General features: G+C 42.7%; 1 protein-coding gene across 1 annotated transcript in view; it reads left to right on the top strand.

Annotated features, from left to right (window-relative positions):
* Positions 1–23,317, top strand: part of LOC135221276 (endoplasmic reticulum transmembrane helix translocase-like) — a 354,729-nt gene that overhangs the window by 313,912 nt on the left and 17,500 nt on the right. Inside the window, exon 23 of the mRNA XM_064259089.1 lies at positions 17,549–17,691. Within this exon, the coding sequence (XP_064115159.1) occupies positions 17,549–17,691 (143 nt within the window). The remainder of the gene's footprint in view (positions 1–17,548; positions 17,692–23,317) is intronic.

Genomic DNA, 23,317 nt, shown 5'->3' with positions numbered 1-23,317 from the left:
AAGTGTTAACGTTTTCTGCCATTTGTTAATGTGTTTCGTAAAGTTAAGTGTTAATGCTTTCCGTCAATTTTTTAATTTGTTTGTTTCTTTCTAAAGTTAAGTGTTCAAGTTTTCCTTGCCATTTGTCCTCCTCCTCTGTCGCCACTTTCAGAGATCACCTCACTCGAAAGGTAGGGTTCCACATTTTACTACATATATACGTATGTATGTACGTACAGTATTTCTTGTACCCTGTACACTAATACTACACTTTATTTACAGGTATGTAATACATATTAGTAGTATATGTAGTTTAAGTTAGGTATGGAATGGTCCAAATTGTTGTATTTCATTGTTTATTGGTCAATTTAGCTATATTATTAAATTTCCTGGGGGGTTTTTGTAGGGCTTGGAACGAATTAGGCAATTTACATGTAAAATGTTGTTCAAGATACGAAAAAATCAGGTTACGAAGGCTGTCTCAGAACGGATTAATTTTGTATCCTGAGGTACTACTGTATATAGTTTTGTGCTATAGTCATAACAGGAAAGATCTCTCTCTCTTCTCTCTCTCTCTCTTTCTCTCTCCTCTCTCTCTTCTTCTCTCTCTCTCTCTCTCTATCTCCTCTCTCTCTCTCTCATGTCAGTACTGTAGACTAAATATCCTTGTAATGAAAATATCAATTGTTGTACCTTAAACATAAGAACACAAACATAAACAAATCCAGCAAGTTCAAACAGATCATCACACATGTTATAATATTTTATAATTTTATCACTGTGCATGTTTCTCTGATCTCCGTAAATAAATATTTAAAATCTGAATTTCATATACATGGCAATCATTAACATAATTGTCCCAGCCATAGTGCATTCTTCTCCCCAGGCAGTCACTGCCCCCATGTCACTTCAGTTTCTCTCTCTCTCTCTCTCTCTCTCTCTTCTCTCTCTCTCTCTCTCTCTCTCTCTCTCTCATGTATATATATATATATATATATATATATATATATATATATATATATATATATATATATATATATATATATATATATATATATATATATAGATATCTATAGATATACTATATAGTATATATATATATATATATATATATATATATATATATATATATATATATATATATATATATCATATATATATATATATATATATATATACAGTTACCATCCGAGTTACGACCTAGATCCGTTCCGACCAACAGGTCGTATGTCAGAATGGTCGTTAGTCGAAAATACCAGCCAAAATGGCCGACACGTGGATTATAAGTACTCGGTTAAAGTGGAAGATTATACTGTACTCGAGGACATATGATATGAATGTGTTGCATTTTTAAGTAACTTTTTCTGTTGAATAATATTATTGTGTATATAACAAGCTGTTTATTTATCATTTTTATGCCTTTTAGTTTCACTTTTATAATTTTATCATATATTTCTGTTGAATAATATTACTGTACATATGTATATACAACTGTTTATTTATAATTTTTATGCCTTTTAGTTTCACTTTTATCATACTTTTTCTGTTGAATAATATTACTGTTGTACTATACGTACAAGCTGTTTATGTATTTATCATTTTTATGCCTTTAGTTTCACTTTTATCATTTTATCATAGAGATATTTTTAATATTATACTGTAGGTGCAATGTATTTAGCTTTTTTTTTTCAGTTGCTTAGTTGATATACTACGTACATACATCTTAATATAATATGGTTTTAGAAATAAAATATTTATTACTGCAGTTGAATTTATTATACAAAAATACAAATGAAGATCAAAATACGAAAATAGAAAAGTTACAGTTCAAAATAGAACATACAGTACTGTAGTACAAAATAGAAAATACATATGCATGTAAAAAATAAGCAAAAACAAACACTCAAAATTAATGTTCACTGGTGCTTGGTTCGACGTCATCAACACTTTCTTCATACGCACGGTCGAAAGAAAGATCAGCTGTTAAGTCAGGCGAGGCAGGGATGGGGAAGGGGTGGTTACTGCGCTGGCCGATGTAGGGGAGGGGGAGGGGGTGGCTTCGATGCTGGATGAGGCGGGCTTTTGGCTTTTGTTGTTCGTTTGACAAACATGCTAAGTGTCGTTTGGATCTTCTGCTTTTTCTTTTCATCGTAGATTTCTTTGTATGGCCTCATTACTTCTTGCATAGATCTCTCTATCCGGGCAAACCGTTCAACATTCGGATCCATTCCTTCCAATTTATGCAGCATTGTATTAAGCATTTGTATGGCTTCCGATAATCCCTTTACAGTAAACTTTCGTTCGGGCTCCTCCTCTTCTACAACTTCCTTTTCTTCCTCTCTTCTTTCTTCTTCAGCTTTCCTTTCTTCTTCTATTGCTAACAGTTCTTCATTTGTTAATTCCTCAGGTTCTTCACTTATCAGTTCTTCAATTTCTTCTTCATCACATCCTAACTCAAGTTGCTTTGCCAAGCTAACAATTTTTCCTCGGACGTTGCTTAATTCCTCTTCGTTATCGAAGCCAACAAAATCTCTGAGGAAGCGTTTGCAGCAGTGTTTCCAATACCACTCATACATTTTTCTGTCACCAAATCCCAAGCTTTAGCGACATGCTTGATACAATGGTAAATGTGTATGATTTCCAATAATCCCGCAAAGTCAGCTCAGGGTTTTCATCCATAGCTTCGATGGCTTGGTCAAAGGAAATTCTTACGTAGTGCGCCTTGAACGTAGAAATCGCACCCTGTCCATGGGTTGGATTAGGGGGTGGTATTAGGGGAAGGAAGACAACGCGCACGTTAGGATGAAGATCATCCAAGTGCGTCGGGTGGCCAGGCGCATTGTCAAGCACTAATAAAATCTTAAACGGAATGCCTTATCGCTACATATTGACGTGCCTCGGGTACAAAACAGTTTAAAAAACCAATCTTCAAACAGTGCTAGCGTCATCCAGGCCTTTCTGTTCTTACTTCGGTAATAAACGGGAAGGCATGTTTGTTCACATTCTTCAGTGCACGTGGGTTTTCTGAAAGCACAATCAAAAAGGTTTTAATTTATGTCCTGCGATGTTTCCACCGAACAATAGCGTGAATCTTTCTTTGATTGCCTTGTGCCCTGGTGCACTCGCGAATTCTTTGCTATGTACGTGCCTTTCGCATCTTTTTCCAAAACAAGGCAGTTTCGTCCACATTAAAAATCTGTTCAGGCAAATATCCTTCTTTCACAATTAGTTTTATCAAATTCTTCAACGAATGCCTTAGCAGCAGGCGCATCACTGCTAGCAGCCTCGCCTTTCGTCAGAACATGGTGCACTTGGTACCGATCTCGGAATCGACGAAACCACCCATCACTCGCTATAAACTCCAACGAAGCATATTCTTCACCTCCTTTCTCTTTTAACATTTTAAATAAACTTGTTGCCTTGCTTTGCACTGCTCGCAACATCACTTGCACATTTCTTTGTCTATTATCTTCCAGCCACGTAAATAACAACTTTTCCATGTCTGCTATCGGTCCTTCACGCTGTTTGGTGATAATAGTTGACTTGATTGGGGCTGCTCCTTTCACTGCGTCCTTAATCCTTTCCTTGTCCTTTAGAATGGTGGAGACCGTGGAGTGGGAGAGATGGAGACTTCTGCTTATACAATTAACTTTCATCCCACCTTCATATTTCTTGATTACGTCCATCTTCATCTCCAACGTCAGTGCCTTCCTAGCTTTCTTGGCAGAATTGCATTCTGATGAGTCAGACTTTCTCTTAGGGGCCATGGCAAAGGTGTAATGAAAAAAATGTTCCTGCTACAATGTTACAGTACTGCTACAATGTCTAGACAGTGAGTGAGGTGGTTGGGATGAGTGTCTGGGATGCTGTGCTGCCGGCGCCGTCGTAACTGTCATACTGCGCCACACGCACTATGCTACCGCGCTGCCAAACAGTAAACGCCGCCAAATATAAAAAAATAGACCCCTGTCGGACACTGTCGTAAGTACGGGTGGACGTAACTCGCGCAGGTCGTAACTCGGATGGTAACTGTATACAGTGGACCCCCCGTATTCGCGTTCTCCAGATTCGCGGACTCACACATTCGCGGATTTCTCTCGGGAACATTTCCCTGCATTATTCGCGGAAAATTCGCGGTATTTTTCTATGATAAATATCCACAAATTCATGGGTTTTTTTTATGAATTTCATCTTAAAATGCACTTTTTGTGATAAAACTATTAAAAAATCCATGTAGGAACATTTTTAGTGGGTTTTTCTTGAGTTTTAACTAACAAAATAGGCTGTTTTTAGCATTTTTATAAGGGTTCCAAACATTCGCAGGTTCTAACTATTCACGGGGGGGGTCTGGTACGCATCCCCCACGAATATGGGGGGACCACTGATATATATATATATATATATATATATATATATATATATATATATATATATATATATGGGCTCAGTTCGTGTCGCTGTGTGAAATAATCCTTAAGTTCATTATTTCTAAGGTAATTGATCTTAACATATACCAGAGAAAAAACAAATTCAGAAGGATGTCAGTATAACTGACTCGCTCACTCTAAGAGAGTGTCGGTATGGTAACTGGGGCGAGTGAGACCACTACCACGAACCTCTTGCCATTTAGAACTCTCCCACATCAAAATCCTCTCCCTGCGAGAGCCAATCCATAGGCGGAGACGGCCACTACTACTACTACTATACCCCACGCCACGCTGACTGCCGCGCCTCTGGTGGTCATCCTTTTTCGTTAGCTCGATCAGGTAACACGTGTCTTCTTTTTGCTCTGTGTTGTGCCCTCTTTCTTTGGATTTAATATCACCATGGAACGTGCAGCTATCGCCGCAGCTAAGTTAAGTACCCGCAAGGTTTGGATTTAGTTTTTGTCAGCCAGGGACCTGTATTTTCCGTTTTTTAGGTCCTAATACGGTCGCCCGGTCTGACGCATGGCGGCCATCGGCTCGCCTCATGCTTGGTTAGATTTCCCAGTCCTCCATACTGGGACATCTTCCATAGTTTTTAGCCTCTCATGGGTTCTAGGTCACGTGTTACAATAGTTCGTTTTAGTTTTTACATCGTATTTACAATTTTTTTAAGGAATTCACAGCCCATGCCTTAGATATAGTTCATGCATGCATGTCTCTTTGTCTAGGTGTTTAGGCGCTAGAGTGTTTGATTTTCCTAGTCCTGCATCCTACCCTTTGCTCTCCATTATCGGCTATGGCTAGCTTTTGAGTAGTTAGCAGGTTCCTCGGAACCGGCCTTCTCCTCCTGGACTTCTTTTTCTCTCACTCGTGTTTTCCTTCTCTCTCTCTTGTTACGATGTGGAAAATTTTATTGTGTTATTTTGGGTTAGCTGTTAGGGCGACCAGTGCCTAGGCGGTTTTGTTGCATTATCTATATATATACAGTTTGTTGCATTTCCGTCCCCTGGTACTTTTGGGTTCACGTGGTCTTGGCCTAGTTGGTTTTGTTGCCTCATCACCTGTTGGTCCACTCGCGATCGCGTGTTACCTCTGGTCGCCCTAGCCCCAGTTCCCTTTCTCCCCTCCTGTGCGGAAGGGGGGGGTCTGCCCGGGCTCGCTTGGTCGCTATGGCAACCTTTCGAGCTCTTCCCATCTCCTCTCCCTGTATGGGGGGGGGGAGGGGGGGTTACCGGGAGGTCGGGACAGCTGGGATACTGGCGGACCACGTTTTTGCCTCGGGCCCTGGGGGAGCTCCGGCGTGGTCGGAGGTCGGGGTTGGCTACCCCTCCCTCTGGCCGCTTCGGTCTTCTCCGGCGTGCACCGTCTTGTTTTCTCTCCCTCCCCATTCTTTGTTTTCTCCCATCTTCAGCGGTCGGAACACCTGCTCGTAATCCGGGTGTTCCTTCGGTTGTTGTGGGGGATGACTGGCTCCGTCAGCCACCGGAGTGGAGATGAATTCAGTTGATCCTAGATGCTTACCCAGTTTTTCCGTTCCGCTATCGGCGGAGCGCCTGCTTGCTAATCCGGGCTCTCCTCTAGTAGTCGGTCTGGAGAATATTTTATGGCGGAGCTGTTCACTCCCTTTTTATGTAAGTTTTCTAATTTAAGTTTGTGACATCCACCTCTGTTCTCCGGCGTGGTATACTACTCCTCGGACTCTATATGGGTATATATAAAAACATTTGGTTGGGTCATTTCCCTCTCTCCAGTGTACACTGGAGATCCCAACCAGATATGAAGGTCTCAGACTTTCTCCCACACGTGGTTCAGGGGAGGATGATGTCCAACCTTTTAACGTACTCCGGCATGCAACGGAGTACTACAGTAGTACTGTAAGTGTTTAACGTTGATACTTATGTATCTTTTCACTTACAGGCTACTAACTGTCAGGAAGCGGGGTGTAACGCCGTACTTCAAGACCCCTGCGGCCATGAAGTTTGTAGGACCCACGCACCGTGCGCTACCCGCCACGAGGACCTGACTGTTTGGCATCACGAGGCTTGCACCATCTGCTACGACCTAGTGAGCCAATTTTTGGACGGAGTAAGTATATATCGGTATAGGTTTACTCTTGTCCATCATGTATGTTGCTACATATCCTAATTTTAAGTTTTGTTGGATCATAATCTATTTTGTTAATGATTCGTCCTCGGGGCTTCATTGTAGGACTACAATGACCCTCTCTTTCAGGCTGCCACCATCAAAGAAGTTGCGTTGGCTACCCTGAAGGCCTGGGTAGGCGGCTTCGGGAAGAACGCCCCCAAAGGACAGCCCTACATCCTAGACAAGAAGCTGCCTGTCCAGATCTTCCCCGGCGGCAAAACAACTGGATACGTGGATCCCGCCTCGGCAGCTCCGACGATTGCCTCCATCCAGCAGCAGGTGGAGCAAGCCTTGGTTGGCGTAGGTAGCCAAGACATCGTGGCGGACGTAGCCACACTGGACCTTAACCTAGAGCCTATGACAGTAGGTGCCGAGGATCTATTAGTTGAGGTAGGTTTGTTGGGCGCCCAAGGGCTTCCCTTGGGTGCGTCTGGATCTTCTTCTCCTGTCCCTTCTTCCTCATCCTTCCAAGGCTTTACGGGTCAGAGATCCCCGCTAGTACGCCTACTGCATCTGTGCCCCCCAAGGTGAAGGGACACAGAGAGCAGAAGACCCTGCAGAAGACGTCGTCTTCTTCTTCTCGTAAGTCTTCGGCTTCCTATCCCGGAGCAGCGAAAGTGAAGCTCGAACCGTCTCATTCCAAAGGGTCACGAGGCAAGTCCTCTAAGGAGAAGGTCCGCGCTTCCACCGAGCCTGTACCTTCTCCTGCTGCTGCTGGAACTCCTCCAGTGACTCCTGCCGGGGTTATGGCACCTAGTGCTTTCGATCCCGCTGCCTTTTCGGCAGGCGTCTTACAGCAGGTAGGCGATCTGGTTGGATCGCTCGGTACGAGGTTTGAGCAGAGGTTTGAGCAAATGTTTGCTCAAATCTCTACAACGCTGAATCAGTCAGGTCAGTCCATTCAGAACCTGACTGAACGTGTGTCGGACCATGACAATCGCCTGGCTGGCCTGAACCAGACTCCTCAGGCCGACCCCCCGGTAGTAGGAACTGGTGTTGCCCAGTTACCAGCGTACGACACCCTTCCCTCCTTTTCTATGAGTAATCCTTGGAGGGTAGCAGCCTATGCTCCCTTCAAGGATAGCATGATTTCAATTCCGGAGTGTGGAACGAGAAGGATCGAGGACTTCGAGTTCTACCCTGCCGGATTGGCGCCGCCTTTCATGGGATACACAAGGCTGACAGAGACAGCTCTTAATAGGGAGGACAAAATCCCTAGAGAAACTGTCCTGTACAGTCGGGATCAGGCTCAAAGGGAATGGGTGTATTGCTTGGAGGACTGGGACTGCTCCAACACCAGACTCCAAGCTTTCAAAAGCCCGTTTACCATCTTTGCCACAGAGGAGGAGGCACCACTCCCCTTTACGACAAAGCTAATGGAAGTGAGACTATGCAAGCGGGTATGAAGGACGAACCCCTCCCACAGCTCAAGGAAGCAGATCCTACATCTCCTCTCTTCCCAGCGTTCGGGGACCTGTGGGAGAACCTGCCAGCTACCTTCACGGTAGGTAAACTGAAACCGGACTGTGCTATGGAACAGTTTGGTGAGAAGTTGCCCAGGCTGCCTGATGACCTCATTCAGGCAGAGTTTGAGGCAAGGACCAGGCTTGGGAGGACACTCGATTCCCTGGTCATAACTGAAGTGGCTGCTCTAACCTACGGCTTGAAACCCCTTTTCAAAATTCTGGCCAAGTCTCAGATGCAAACCGTGCAAGCTGACGCGTATGACTTTATAATCGCAAGGAGGAATTGCCGAAAGCACGTCCTCCAAGAGGCTACTATCCGGCATGAGCCGAATAAGTTGCTCACCTCCAACATCTGGGGAGCAGACCTCTTTCCGGAGTGAGCGGTCAACAAGGTACACCACGAAGTGTCGAGGCTTAACCAAAGCCTCAGAGCTCGTTGGGGTATCTCGGCTAAGAGGAAGTCTGAGAACTCTTCCTCCTCTGGCAAGAAATTAAAGAAGACAAAGAGGTTCCAGCCGTACCAAAAACATCAGCAGCAGCAGCACTTTGTACAGGCTGTTCTGGTCACTCAACCAGGTCAGCCGTCAACATCTAAAGGCCAGAACCAGTCCATTCTCCTGCTGTCCCCACAAGGTCAACCCTCAACCTCATGTGCTGTTTCTCCGGCTTTCAACCCTGTGTTCGAAAGCCAAACCTTTCAAACCTTTAATAGGTTTGCAAGGGGAAGCAGGGCCAGAGGTAACTTTCGGCAACGAGGCGCAGGAAGAGCTACCAACAGAGGTAAGCACTTCCGTGGAGGACGCAGAGACCATCCCGCACAACAGCAATGAGATCCCCCAGGTAGGAGGGAGGCTGTTCCTCTTCCGCCACAGGTGGGGGTTCAGCAAATGGGCACAGAGCATTGTGTCCAAAGGGCTAGGTTGGAGTTGGATCAAAGGTCCCCCTCCAACCAAATCATTCCTTCAACTACCATCAAAGGAATTGGCAGATTACGCAGAGGAGTCCCAGCTAAACTTATTCATTCGCTGCGACAAGTTCAAAATGCTGACCATCTCACAGGTACGGACCTTACTTCCCCGTGGGGCCGTCACCACCTCTATCGATCTTACAGACGCATACTATCATATCCCAATCGCGAGACACTTTCGCCCATACCTAGGCTTCAAGCTGGGAGACCAGGCATTCTCTTTCAAAGTGATGCCCTTCGGGCTGAATATAGCCCCCAGGGTATTCACGAAAATAGCGGAAGTAGTAGTTCAACAACTGAGATCACAAGGGATAGTGGTAGTAGCGTACCTCGACGATTGGCTGATTTGGGCATCAACCGTCGAGGAATGCCTCAAAGCCACAAACAAGGTAATTCAATTTCTGGAACATCTGGGGTTCCAAATAAACAAAACGAAGTCCAGATTCACTCCGGAGACTCGTTTTCAGTGGCTAGGCATCCAATGGGACTTATCCTCCCACAATCTGTCAATTATGGTGGGAAAAAGGAAAGAAATAGCCAAGTCAGTAAGGCAATTCCTAAAGAACAAACAGGCTTCAAGGAGAAACCAGGAAAGAATCCTAGGTTCCCTTCAGTTTGCTTCAGTGACGGACGTCCTACTGAAAGCAAGGTTGAAAGACATAAATCGAGTTTGGCGCTCAAGAGCAAATGTCAAATCTCGAGACAAGTTGTCAGTAATCCCGCAAATCCTTCGCAACCAACTTCGTCCATGGGCGGAACTAAGAAATCTGTCCAAATCAGTTCCTCTTCAATATCCTCCTCCGGCGTTAACTATCCACACAGACGCCTCACTGAGCGGTTGGGGAGGATACTCTCAGTTCAAAAACGTTCAAGGAACTTGGTCACCTCAGTTCCGCCAGCTCCACATAAACGTATTGGAGGCTATGGCAGTATTTCTCACTCTGAAGAGGCTCCTTCCACCAAAGAATTCTCTTATAAAACTGGTATTGGACAGCGCAGTAGTAGTGCACTGCATCAACAGAGGGGGATCCAAATCAAAACATGTGAACCATGTCATGATACCCATTTTCTCTCTAGCGAACAAGTACGAATGGCACCTATCCTCCACCCACTTGGCGGGAGTAAGGAACGTGATACCAGACGCCTTGTCTCGATCAGTTCCTCTAGAATCAGAGTGGTCCCTGGACAACAAGTCGTTCCAGTGGATACGCCGGAGTGTCCCAGGTCTCCAAGTAGATCTTTTCGCCTCACAAGCGAACCACAAGCTCCCTTGCTATGTGGCCCCCAACCTGGACCCTCTGGCTTATGCCACAGACGCTTTGTCCATAGACTGGAATCAGTGGAGGAGGATATACATCTTCCCTCCAGTGAATCTTCTATTGAAAGTTCTGAACAAACTCAGGACTTTCAAGGGACAAGTAGCTCTAGTAGCCCCGAACTGGCCAAAGAGCAACTGGTACCCTCTGCTTCTGGAATTGGGTCTTCGACCTCAGCGGATTCCCAATCCCAAACTATCTCAGTCAGTACAAATGAGGACTGTGTTCGCTTCCTCAGGAATTCTCAAAACCCTAACTTTATGGACTTCATGAAGTTCGCGGCTAAAAAAGATGCAGGTATTGATCCCCAGAATATCCTCTTTTTGGAATCAGATAAAAGGGAATCAACTTTGAGACAGTACGATGCCGCTGTTAAAAAGTCAGCATCTTTCCGGAACGAGACAAACACCACAACCATGACAGTGAATTTAGCTATATCCTTCTTCAGGTCATTTGAAAAAGGCTTAGCAGCTAGCACTATTACCACTAATAAATCATCTTTGAAGAAAATCTTTCAGTTGGGTTTTCAAATAGACTTGACAGACTCTTATTTTAAGTCTATTCCCAAAGCTTGCGCTAGACTTAGGCCTTCCGAAAGACCGACTTCAGTATCACGGTTCTTAAATGACGTCCTCAAACTGGCTTCAGACACTGACAACTCTTCTTGCACATTCATAATGTTACTAAGAAAGACGCTATTTTTGCTAAGCTTGGCCTCAGGGGCCAGAATTTCAGAACTGTCGGCTCTATCCAGAGATGCGGGGCACGTAGAATTTCTCCCTACAGGAGAAGTTTTACTTTCCCCGGATCGTAGTTTTTTAGCAAAAAATGAGGATCCCTTAGTGAGGTGGGCCCCTTGGAAGGTCATCCGTCTTCCCCAAGACCCTTCTCTTTGTCCAGTAATGACCTTACGAGCCTTTCTGTCTAGGACATCCTCTAGATCCTCAGGTCCTCTTTTTATGAGAGAAAAATGTGGTACTTTATCAGTAAAAGGTATCAGGCAGCAGATCCTTTACTTCATTAAACAAGCTAATCCTGAATCATTCCCAAAAGCACATGAAATCAGGGCAGTAGCCACCTCTATTAATTATTTTCAACATATGAACTTTGATGAACTAAAGTCCTTGGAATCCTTAAAATTTTCAGCAGTGGCAGCGGGAAACATAGTTTCCCCTGACTCTGCACAGTAGTTGTAGTTGAAGATCCAGATCTCCTTTCTACCTGCCCCAACTAATATATCACTTAGCCTACCGTTAAGCTCTATGGTTCTCTAGCCTTAGCTGCTATGATTATAATCAAGGTGGAGTGTCCCTTATTTTTATGCTAGGGACACCCACACCATATTTGTATATTATGAAATGTCTTTGGGTGTTGCCCCCCTTATTTTTATGCTAGAGTAGCACACCTTTATTGTTTGTTATAAATTTGTATTTTGTTTTAGTATTAGTGAGTCTTTACCCTGTATTATCTTAACTCACTATATACTAGATAAGTTATCATTGTATAATGAGATATAATTTCAAGTTAGCCATAAGTCTCTTTTATTTTGTCAAGCTAATTTTATATGATAGCTTATGAGTCAGTTACATTATACTTTTAATTTTATTTTATAGTTTCATTGGGACCCTTTTTATAAGTTCATCTTGTGCTGTTTCTCTGGTACTATTTCACACAGCGACACGAACTGAGCCCAGAAAAAGGATTTTGACGAGGGAAAAATCTATTTCTGGGCGAGGGGTTCGTGTCGCCCTGTGAAATCCCCCCCTGTCTCCCGCCCTGCAGCCCAAGATTGGCATCTAACGACAAGGATGACCACCAGAGGCGCGGCAGTCAGCGTGGCGTGGGGTATAGTAGTAGTAGTGGCTGTCTCCGCTTATGGATCGGCTCTCGCAGGGAGAGGATTTTGATGTGGGAGAGTTCTAAATGGCAAGAGGTTCGTGTTAGTGGTCTCACTCGCCCCAGTTACCATACTGACACTCTCTTAGAGTGAGCGAGTCAGTTATACTGACATCCTTCTGAATTTGTTTTTTCTCTGGTATATGTTAGATCAATTACCTTAGAAATAATGAACTTAAGGATTATTTCACAGGGCGACACGAACCCCTCGCCCAGAAATAGATTTTTCCCTCGTCAAAATCCTTTAGTATATATATGACCTGATCTCGGTCATTTGTGGGTTTGGGATGTGAAGGAAAAAACAGGAGAGAGAAGTTCACGTGCATGCAATGTAGGACATGCAAAAATAATAATCGAAGAAACGTATAACACAGGTGTATTCTTCTTAGCTACACAGGTGGACTTTACTTGTAATTATTATGTTAACTGTGCTAGTACACAACTGGACGGCAGGTTAGACTGTTATTGACACTACATGATGACACACGTCTTTGTGTGGCGGCTGACGGGAATGTGGGGCACTGGGCACTCGTCTCGACTCTCGTCTGTGCTGTATGGGATCTGCTAACGAACTGATCTGACCGCTGGTGCGGCCTGTTTCAAATGCCTCCTTTCAGATGGCATCATTATGCAAGAAGCTGATTGGTTATTCTGGCTCCTAAGACACAAGGGCCAATCAAGAAGGGATATAGAGATGCGTGGCACTCTTTTGAACTGCTCAAGCCACGCCAACTTGTAACGTCTTTGGCAGTTGACTTGTTTTGTTACACATACACACAGCATCACTTATAACAGTTTCACGGGACTTCTGAATATCACAGAAAAGGCATATTCAAAACTGTATCGAATCAGCTCATATATATATAATTATATAGTATATATATATATATATATATATATATATATATATATATATATATATATATAGAGAGAGAGAGAGAGAGAGAGAGAGACGAGAGAAGAGAGAGAGAGTCGAGAGAGAGAGAGACGAGACTTCAGGAGGGTCCATGATACACATGTTGTTAAAAAAGGCCAAGTTTATTAACCAAAAAAAAGTTTCGCACTACTCAGTGCATCATCAGTCTGTGAAAAGTAAAAGACACAATAAAATACATCATTAACATAAAAGGAATTCACAAAGTAATTAAAATTTACAGTTAAAACAATAAAAAGTAAAAGCATAAAAAGTACATTAAACAGAAAATAAAAAGAGACTACCAAAACACCAACCGTCCATAAGCAGGAGAGAAGAGGGAATGACATACAATGGCGTCCAAGGCCAGACGACAACTATGCCTTGGTAATGCTAGCCATCCTTCGATGGGGCAAGCAAGGAATTGGTACTTGTCAGCAACTCACCTTACAGTCTCTCAATGTAAAAGTAGACTCCCTATCAAGGAAAACTACAGCCTCAACAGAGTGGAGTTAGACAACCACTCCTTTTCAGAAAATAGCCAACATGCTTCCACAAATGGAAGTGGGCCTGTTCACCCCATTTGTGAATCACAAACTGACAAGCAGGCAACAGTGAGAGATGCCTTCCTTCAAGACTGTAACAAATGGAGAATGATGTACCCTTTTCCTCCATTGTTCCATATTTTGAAGATGTGGAGCAAACTCGTAACCTATTAAGGAACAGCTTACTTAATAGCCCCAATTGACCTAACAGGCATTGGTTCCTATTAATTTAACAAATGAAGAGATAAATTCCAAAATTGTCTGCTGTTTTATCCCAGTCAGTAGGAAGAAAAATTGTTTAAGGATCCTCCGTTCTGAGCCAAGACCTTCACGGGTGGATTTTCTTAAATATCTATACAGTGGTGCCTCGACATATGAAATTGATCCGTTCTGAGGCGGCCTTCGTAACCTGAGCTTTTTGTATCTTGAACCGCATTTTACTTGTAAATTGCCTAATTCGTTACAATCTTTACAAAAACACCCCAGTAAATTTTATAATAAAGCTAAATTGACCAATAAACAATGAAATACAACAATTTGGACCATTAAATAGTACCTAACTTAATACGTACTACTAATATGTACTACATAGTATCTGTAAATAAAGTGTATTAGTGTACATGGTATACAAGAAATACTGTACGTACATACGTATGTATGTAGTAAAATGTGGAATCTCACCTTTCGAGTGAGGCTATCTCCGAAAGTGGCGACAGAGGAGGAGGACAAACGGCAGAAAACTTGTTAGCGTGTACACTTAACTTTACGAAACGCATTAAAAAATGTCAGGAAACATAGACTAAACTTTACGAAACACATTAACAAATGGCACAAACCCGTAACACTTAACTTTACAAAAAACTTAAAATTAAGTTTTCTTTGTTTTTTTTTTTCTTTTTTTGTTTTTTACATTTTATTACTTTTTTATATTTTACATTTTTTACAAAATTTCAATTTCTTCACCACCGAATGGATGCCAGTCCGTTTAAGGAATTTATCAAACCACCCACAAGAAGCCTTGAAGTCTAGGGTTGCCGTCGATGTCCCTTCTCCTCCGTCGTCTTCGGCCTGGGCAATCAGATCAGCGAAAATAGCGCTGGCCTTCTAGCAGATTGCTGTCTCGGTTATCGTATTGCCAGCGATTTTTTTGTCTTTTATCCAGACAGGAAGCAGCCTCTCCATCTCATCATGCACGTGGCTCCTCTTGTTGGACAAAATAGTCACGCCCTTGGAAGGTGTAGCTGCTTTGATGGCTTCCTTCTGCTTAAGGATGGTGCCTATCATCAACAGATTTCGGCCATATTCCTTAGCGATCACACTCAACCTCATGCCAGCTTCATATTTTTTAATGATCTCCATCTTCGTCTGCATAGAAAGCATCCTCTTCTTTCCGTGAACTTCAGCAGCTTTTTTGGGACCCATGACTACGTATATACTATACGAAATTAAGTTACGTAGTATACATATGTACTAAAGTTCTCACACAACACGATAAAGTAGTACTACAACGAAATCACTAACGAATTTACGTTAATAAACAAAATCGTATAGAATGAACGAATTTCGCGTGCGTACACAAACGATGCTGCTTTGGAGTGACCAAAGAATGCCGCTACGTAGATGTACGATGGGAGATATGCTGACCAATAGGAGAGCAGGATCTTATGGTGGTGACTAGCATCAGGAACCAATGGGAGAGCGGGAGGATGGTGGCAAGTCTACTCAGTTGGTGGCGCGCGAGTTTTAAAATTGTTATTGGTGGTCCGGGCGAATCTCGGGACTTTACAGCAACAACCTTTCGTAACCTGAACTATTTTTGTATGTAGAGCCAAAAAAATCTTCATATTTGCTATCATAACTTAAATTTTTCATAAGTTGACACTTTTGTATGTCGAGGTACCACAATACCATGAAAATTACTCGCCCAACATTACAAGGTAACTAGTGCAAAAATTGCAGACTTCATATGTCTGGTAATACCAGTATGTGTGGACGATATAGTTACATTATATCCATACCGAGAGCCCAGTCAGAAATTCTAGGGAAACTATTTTAAAATTTCTCATCCCTTTTTGAAGACAAACGCCTTGCAGTTACAACAATCATGGACTTCAAGGCAGCATTATCGGAACCATTGTTTATGATTTTGTGCTTTGACACTAGTATATAAGTTGTCATCTTCCATACATCCCTTCTGCAGTCTTCTGCACTACAAACTGGGCTCTCTTAGATGGGGGACAATACACTGTGCAAATGGCCGAGAATCAATTATTATTTTCCTTTGGCCTGTCATTCCAGGCCAAGAATGGGATTCCTTTAAGAAGGAAATCTCTAAATAAACTAGAATTAGCAGACAAAGCAGCATTCCCAGTTCAAGCACTTAAGGTTTACCTAGAGGTCACGGCAGACATCTGAAAAGGTCCATTTTTCCTACACTCTAGCAACACTTGCCACAAACTCAAACAAATTCGACTGCACTGTGTTTCGGTAGGTGGCATGGATACTCTTGACCCATAGGCGCTACAGCGGCAAACCACTGGCCTGCCTTTGCTACGAAACCTAAAGGTATTTTATTTTGAATAAAGATTGGAGCCTTGAACCTAATGGCTTGACCCTGGACCAAAATTTTGGGTTGGGGTTAAAAATTTTGGGTTGGGGTTAAAATTCAAGAGCTTTTCATCACCTGTCAGTTTCTTTGTAAAGCTCCTTGAGGATGAGACAGCGACTACACTATAAAAAACAACAGGTTTTGACATAGGAAAAACCTATCTTTGGTAGTTGCTGTTGAATCCTTAAAACCCTCCCAGTTCCCTGATGAAAAGACATGTGATTTGGGTAAGGGATTATCCTGCATTGGTCGGATTTTGGTTGTATGTAAACAATATGACGGTGGGTATGCACATAACGACTTTTTGCAGTTTTGATGTAGGTAAACTGGGTATGTATTAGCATTGGCTGAGGATAATACAAAATGCCCTTGTATCTTGAGTCCATTTATGCTCTACCATGTGTTATAATGTTTATCATAATGTGTTATGATGTTTATCTTTATGACACAATGCTACCCAGCCACAAGACCAGTTAGGGGAATTCTTTGACATAGTCTCGTCACCATGGAGCGCTGGATAGACCATGGAAAGGGTAATCCTTGAGGACTCAATGACCACTACCAAAAATAAGTTTTGAAATATTAGATCTAGAAAACTAGATTCACCCCAACACCAAATATATTTCTTAACTAATTGTAACTCATTTAGAGTTTGTGTTATTCCTGACTGATGCTTAATAATTTTTGCAGGAAATATCTAGTCTACCTCTTCTTCAGTTGCTTTAAAAAATTGTTTTAAGACACATGTACTTGTGCATTATAGGAAAATGTTTTAATTCTATTATTCTTCACTATTCTGAATATTGCCTTTCCTTTTGCATAAGTTGTTGGATGTTTTAAAGCATTTTTCCCCCTCATCCTTAAAATTTTCTTGAACTTTACTGTGCACCATTGAGTAGTACTGTTGTTTATGCAATTAATTCCTATAGCCTTGCATTCTCTTCTGTAAGGTTCAGTACCACACAGTTATTTAGAAATTTTGTTCCAGTCATGATCAATTATAGAATGGAACTACAGAATTCCAGATACCTTAGTTATTAGAACCAGGTCCTTTTTTCTAATTCCATTAGAATTTTATTGTTCAAATAAATAACCTATGAAAACTATTTTATGATAAAACAGTAGAAAATATTAATAAAGCCCCTGCCATGTAAGTAAATCTCTTTAAAAAAATTATGTGAAACTACTTTTTGTAAAAGTTGATGTTTAACTTTCATCTGGTATTATTTATGAATTTCTATGTTAGTTCCTAATTTGCATTTTCTTGTTTATGATGATTTTTACAGCCCTTGAAGATTCTTAGCAAAGAGAGGCCACTTCCCAACATTTTCAACGTTTATACAATCATGACAGTATTGCTGCAGTTCGCAGTGCACTTCACATGCCTAGTATTCCTTGTCAAAAATGCTAACGAATGGTCGCCGCCAAAGTAAGTTACAGGGAAATATCCATTTGACTTTACATTTTTTGTAACAGTATTACTTTTTGAGTTACAAAGTGTAATCTAAAAGTTTTTAGTTAAAGTGTTCTTAATTTATAAATTCTCTCTCTCTATCTTGAGATAAGAAAGGTGGAGTGACTGTTAAGGGAGGTCAACTCCGTGGTTATGGGTAAAAAAGTCAATGAAATAAAGGTAATATAATTAGAAATTTATATCTTGAACCCTTTTGGACCGCAACATTTCTGAAACATCCACAAACTGTCAGTAAGGTATTTGGTGATGTTTCTCAAACATATTTTAGCTATAACTCAAGTGCTGAAACATCAGTTAGCTCCTCCTGTACTGAATGGCCAGCCAGTTGGCAACTTCAGAGGAGGAGAATGTGGCCTGGCACATGTTATTTTGGAGCATCACTGTTTTATTGTTATTTTTGAGTGGTAGTTAGTGAGCACACAATGATGAATAGTGCACCTTATTATGAGAGTGATATATCATCTGACAATGACTTTAGTGAGGTTAATTATAGAGAAATCAAAGAGAGAGAGATAGAGTGACATTAGGAAATAGTACCCAATTGTGAGCCTTGTTTTGACATTGACTTTTCAGAGCTGATTCCTACTTTGGATGGAACACTTTTGATGTCAGTGGATGTATGTTACTTTTGGATTGTTAGATAATAACTTTTTATGTGCCCATTGACATTATAACCAAGTTGGGGTATGTTATTGTTTACTGTTGTTTTTACTAATTATTATTATTAGTATGTAGTAGAAGTAGTAGCAGTAGTAGTTGTAATAGTTAGTATTTAATCGTAATCATGTTTTAAAAACATATCAATAACAAAACTTCATTTACATGAAAGTGTGGCCTTGGAAAAAAATTTTTTTTATGTAAATGGGATACAGTAGTGAAAGAATTACCCTAAATCTTCTTAAACAGCTGCCAGCTACCTTATATGTCAGAACAGAGTATGGAATTCTAATCATTAAAGCCTTTGAACACCTGTGGTTTTTCAAGAGGCTAGGATGAAAAACTCCTGTGCAATGGAGATTCAAGAATGGACCTTTGCTTTCATGTCCTATTAAGCATATCTCTTGATTTGGGGTCAACTTCTGTTGGGTGACAGATCTTTTTTGCTGTGGTGGAGCCTTGTCTAGCTGAAACCCCCTGCTGCTGTGTATGGGGTTAAACTGGAGTACTGCTATCCAGAAACCAAAAGTCCAGCTGCCCAGGGGACGTACGATTTGTTTAGTAAAACTGTTTTCCCTGCTGAGAATGCAAGGTGGTAAATGAGCTCATTATTAAGCTTGTGCTGCTCAGTTGGGAGCTGTGGCAATTTAGGGGCTGTCTAACTTAGGGGAGGCCTTCTTGGTTTATGAGTACAAAAAGATACAGCCTGAAAACATTCCAGAAATCTGCCAGGTTAGGCAGATGTAGTGGCATTTGGTGGCAGCATCATCCATCCCCTCTTTTCACTTAGTGGTAACTTAGCTCAGAAGACTTGTTCTTTATGCAGAAATTTCAACTTCATTATACAACCATTACAGTAATCATGCTAGGAGCAGAGAAATTGAGAATAGTGTGCTTTAAGTGGGAGTTAAGTCTCTCTTGTGTGTACACCAAAAAATGCAGAGAGGAAAAAGAAAGAAAACCCGAAATGAGATGAGGAATATTAAGGCTCTTATAAGTAAATTAGAGAAGCCAGAGGATAGAAGTAAAATAGAGAAGAAAAGTGGTTTAAGGAAAATCAAGGATTATAAATGAAGCTAGTTGCAGTGAAGATGATTCTAATACATGAGTAGTGAAGCTTTGAAAGAGGGCAGTGGTGTGAAGGATACATTACTTTTGGGTGGGCCAATGCCAGAAGCTAGAGGAAAAAAAAATGTTTAATGAAGTAGTATAATCAGACAAATGAGAAAATTGCTAAATTGGGGGGGGGGGGGGGGGCATCGCCATCTTTGTTCCAGGTGCCGGCTCCCAATCCGAACGGGTGGAAGGTCGTGGCGGCGCTAGCTTCCAGGAGTACCAACCCGGAAGGTTTGCTGTTTGCATTATATGGCGTCACCGGTTCCAGCAGAATCCTGCAGCACGAATTATTCCTCATCCCCCGGCTTGCACTTTATTGGAAAATAATGCGCGGCTTACGCCAACAACTTCTTTGTTCCAGGTTTGCCGGTCCCGTCCAACCGGGGGATTGGAAGGTACGTGGGGCGGGGCCTAAGGCCTTCCAGCTACCAACCTTTGGAAAGGTTTGGGCTGTTTGCATTATATGGGCTCACGGTTCCAGCAGAATCCGCAGCACTGAATATTCCTTCATCCCCCGGGCTTGCACTTTATTGGAAATAATGTCGCGGCTACGCCAACAACTTCATTGGTTACGGCGATACGGAATGTTGGCGGTAGTTTTGCTGCAAACGCAAGGATACCAGCAGCAGCAGCCCAGTCTCTCCCTACAAGATTGGTGACGTCTCAACTGACGCCACACACCGACATGGCAGACGCGATGACGTCACAGCCTACTGCTTCTCAGTCTTCTTCGCGGCCTCCGGACTCAAATACGCTTTCTCACTCAGTTGTACACACTGTCATGAAGAAATTACAGAATCTAGAGAAGAAAACTAATAAGAAAGACAAAAAGAAAAGGCATGATTCGTCGTCTTCTTCGTCTTCTTCCTCTAGCTCGACATCCTCGCTATGTTTGATGACGTCACAGCGTGTACCAGTCAAGCGTTGGAGGATACTGGATTTCGCGACTGTTTCTAGGGCCAAGAGGAGAAGAGTGAATTCTTCTTCATCTTCGGGGCAGGACGGTCACATCCCAGTCAGCAAGAAAGGCAAGAAGTCCGTGGCTGGTAAGCTCAAAGCTAGTGGGCGAAGCCGTTTACAAGAGTCTGAACGAGCGAGTGAGTCGACGGCCGATGGGATAACGGCCGACGCGGAGTTGCCAGTAGAGACTATAAAGAATCAAAGAAAATCTACAGTGTCGTTGGTGAAATTGGCGTTGGGGGGGAAAAGTGCAGCAAAGGATAGAGCACAGATATCGGTTTTGCCTGTAAGACCGTTTAAAATATGGAGAAAAGATGATAAGGCTCCTATTAAAAGGTCAAAAAATAGCGAGTTGGCAACCTCGTCTGATACGTTGGTGGAAGGCGTTGTCCGCCTAAATGAAGGATCAAGGCCGAATTCTCCAACGGTTGCTGGAGATTATATTAATTGTCATGTAGAGGAAGTGAGCTCAGTTTTGAGAGAGCCTTCATCTTGGAGATATAGGCGAGATTCTCGCTCTAGATCCGCAAGCAGAGAAGGAGTGAGGCGGTCTCGTTCTCCTGCTGACTGTTCGGGATCGAGCCATCGGCGGTCAGCGGAGATCAGTGGCTGAGCACAGTATGCTAGAACCGGAGGAAGGAGAGAACCAAGAGTTTCTGGCTTCGTATGCTGAGGTGATTGATTTGATTTGTCTATTCAATAACCTTTCGGAGAGAACGGAAACACCTGCCAGTATGCATCCTCTGGGGATTGACATGGCGTTTGGTGCGAAAAAGGATACTAAGGTGTCGTATGAATTGCCTTGTTCTAATCATGCAGACTCCATTTTACAACACGTAAACGCACAGATTGCGGGAAGGGATAATTCCTTAAGATAGAACAGATCATTTAAGTTTATCCCTCCTCCAATGATGAAACATAGAAAATATTATACGACACCGACGGTTCCTTTACTGTCTAGACAAATTAACCCAAATGTGGTAAGGTTAAGGCCTGGATTAACCTTCGATCAAGTGAAAATGGAATCCCCTTCGATGACTTGCCAAGAGACTGCTACGTTAGAAGCAACAGCTTCTTCTGTCTTTCAGACTGCTTCTTGGTTGGATCTTTGGTCGACAGCAGTTGCAAAGATTGCATCCTCAGAAGTGACGAAGAAGGCAGTGGACGAATCAATGTTCATTAGATTACTACAATCAGGTGCCAAAGCAATTGCGTACTTGACAAATCTAAGTGCCAGTGCTTGGGCAAATATCCTGTTAATGAGAAGGGCTGCAGCTTTGGCTAGACTAAGTCGCACTGTTGATTTGGATTCCCTGCTAGCAATGAGGAATGGGAATATCTTAGAGTCGGAATTTCTGTTGCCAGAGGCCATACTAGAAGAGGCTATAGATAGTTGAAGGATGGACACTAACGATAGGTTGGTACAGCAGGCAGTCAGGAAAACATCTAGCAGTCAGGCTAATCCTATGGAGGTAAGGCAAAAGCAAATACCTTGGAAGAAGCCAGTGAGGCATAACATCCCTAATAGAGCAACAAGACCTTCTTCCCCAAAGAAATGAACTCATCAGCCCTTTCACAATAGAAATAACAGAGGAAGGGGGATTAGGGGAAGAGGAAGGGGCTCAAGACGATAGGATAGGTGCCTTTCATCACTCAGCCACACCAGTGGGGGGTTGCCTGGCAAATCACTGGAAGGTGTGGCAGGAACTGGGAGCAGAGCAGTGGGTGGTGGAGGTTCTCAGAGTTGAGTATTTGATTCCCTTTGAAGTATCCCCACCCCTAACAGAACAGCCATTGCCTCACCTCGCTTATGCTCAAGAACCTCAGTAGGCTTTTATTCTGCAAGAGGAAGTGAAGAAGATGATGGAAAAAGGGGCTGTGGAACAAGTAACCATTCCGTCAAAGGGGTTTTACAGCAGGATTTTCCTTGTACCCAAAGCCAGTGGGGACTGGAGGACAGTAATAGACCTGTCAACTTTGAATCTGTTTATAAGAAAAACCAGATTCAAAATGGAAACTCCAAAGACGGTTCTACAAGCAGTCAGGATCAAGGACTTTATGCTGACAATCGACTTGAAATACGTATACTTTCAGATCCCAGTCCATCAGTCTTCCAGGAAATTTCTCCGCTTCAGTCTTGCAGAGAAAGCTTTCAAGTTCAAAGTTCTGTGCTCCAGATTGACAACATCTCAAGTTTTTACAAGAGTGTTCACTCTCGTGTCGACATGGGCGCATGCTCAGGGGATCAGGCTAATAAGATATCTAGACGATTGGCTGGTGATAGCAAAGTCCAGAGAGAAATTACTCAGGGACAGGGCGAACCTTCTACGGTTTTGTCACAGCTTAGGCATTGTGATAAATCAGGAGAAGTCGCAGTTGGATCCAAGTCAACGGCTGGTGCATCTGGGAATGGTTATAGACACAATAAAAGCCAAAGTATTCCCGACAGACCAGAGAGTAGAGAAATGCAAACAAGTGGTGAATGCCTTTCTGGAAAAACAAACACAGCCAGCAAAACAGTGGCAGGTAGTACTGGGAGTTCTAACTTCCTTGGAGAAGCTAGTACCACAAGGGAGGTTACACCTTCGATCTCTACAATGGAGGATGAAGGAGTTCTGGTCTCCAATAGTAAATCACCCTTACGAGCAGATTCCCTTGTCGGCAGAAGTGAGGAAAGACTTGCTGTGGTGGGTGAAGGACAGCAATCTGACAGTGGGTGTTCCCCTTCAGCAACCCTCCCCGGATCTCCTGCTGTTCTCTGATGCGTCACTAGAAGGTTGGGGAGCGCATATGGAGGAGCTGATGGTTTCAGCAAAATGGAACAGCAAGGACAGAAAACTCCATATAA

Source organism: Macrobrachium nipponense, chromosome 2 (genome assembly GCF_015104395.2).
Source record: "Macrobrachium nipponense isolate FS-2020 chromosome 2, ASM1510439v2, whole genome shotgun sequence".
NCBI lineage: Eukaryota > Metazoa > Arthropoda > Malacostraca > Decapoda > Palaemonidae > Macrobrachium > Macrobrachium nipponense.
The sequence above is the reverse complement of the archived record's forward strand: the minus strand, read 5'-3'. Positions and strand labels throughout refer to the sequence as shown.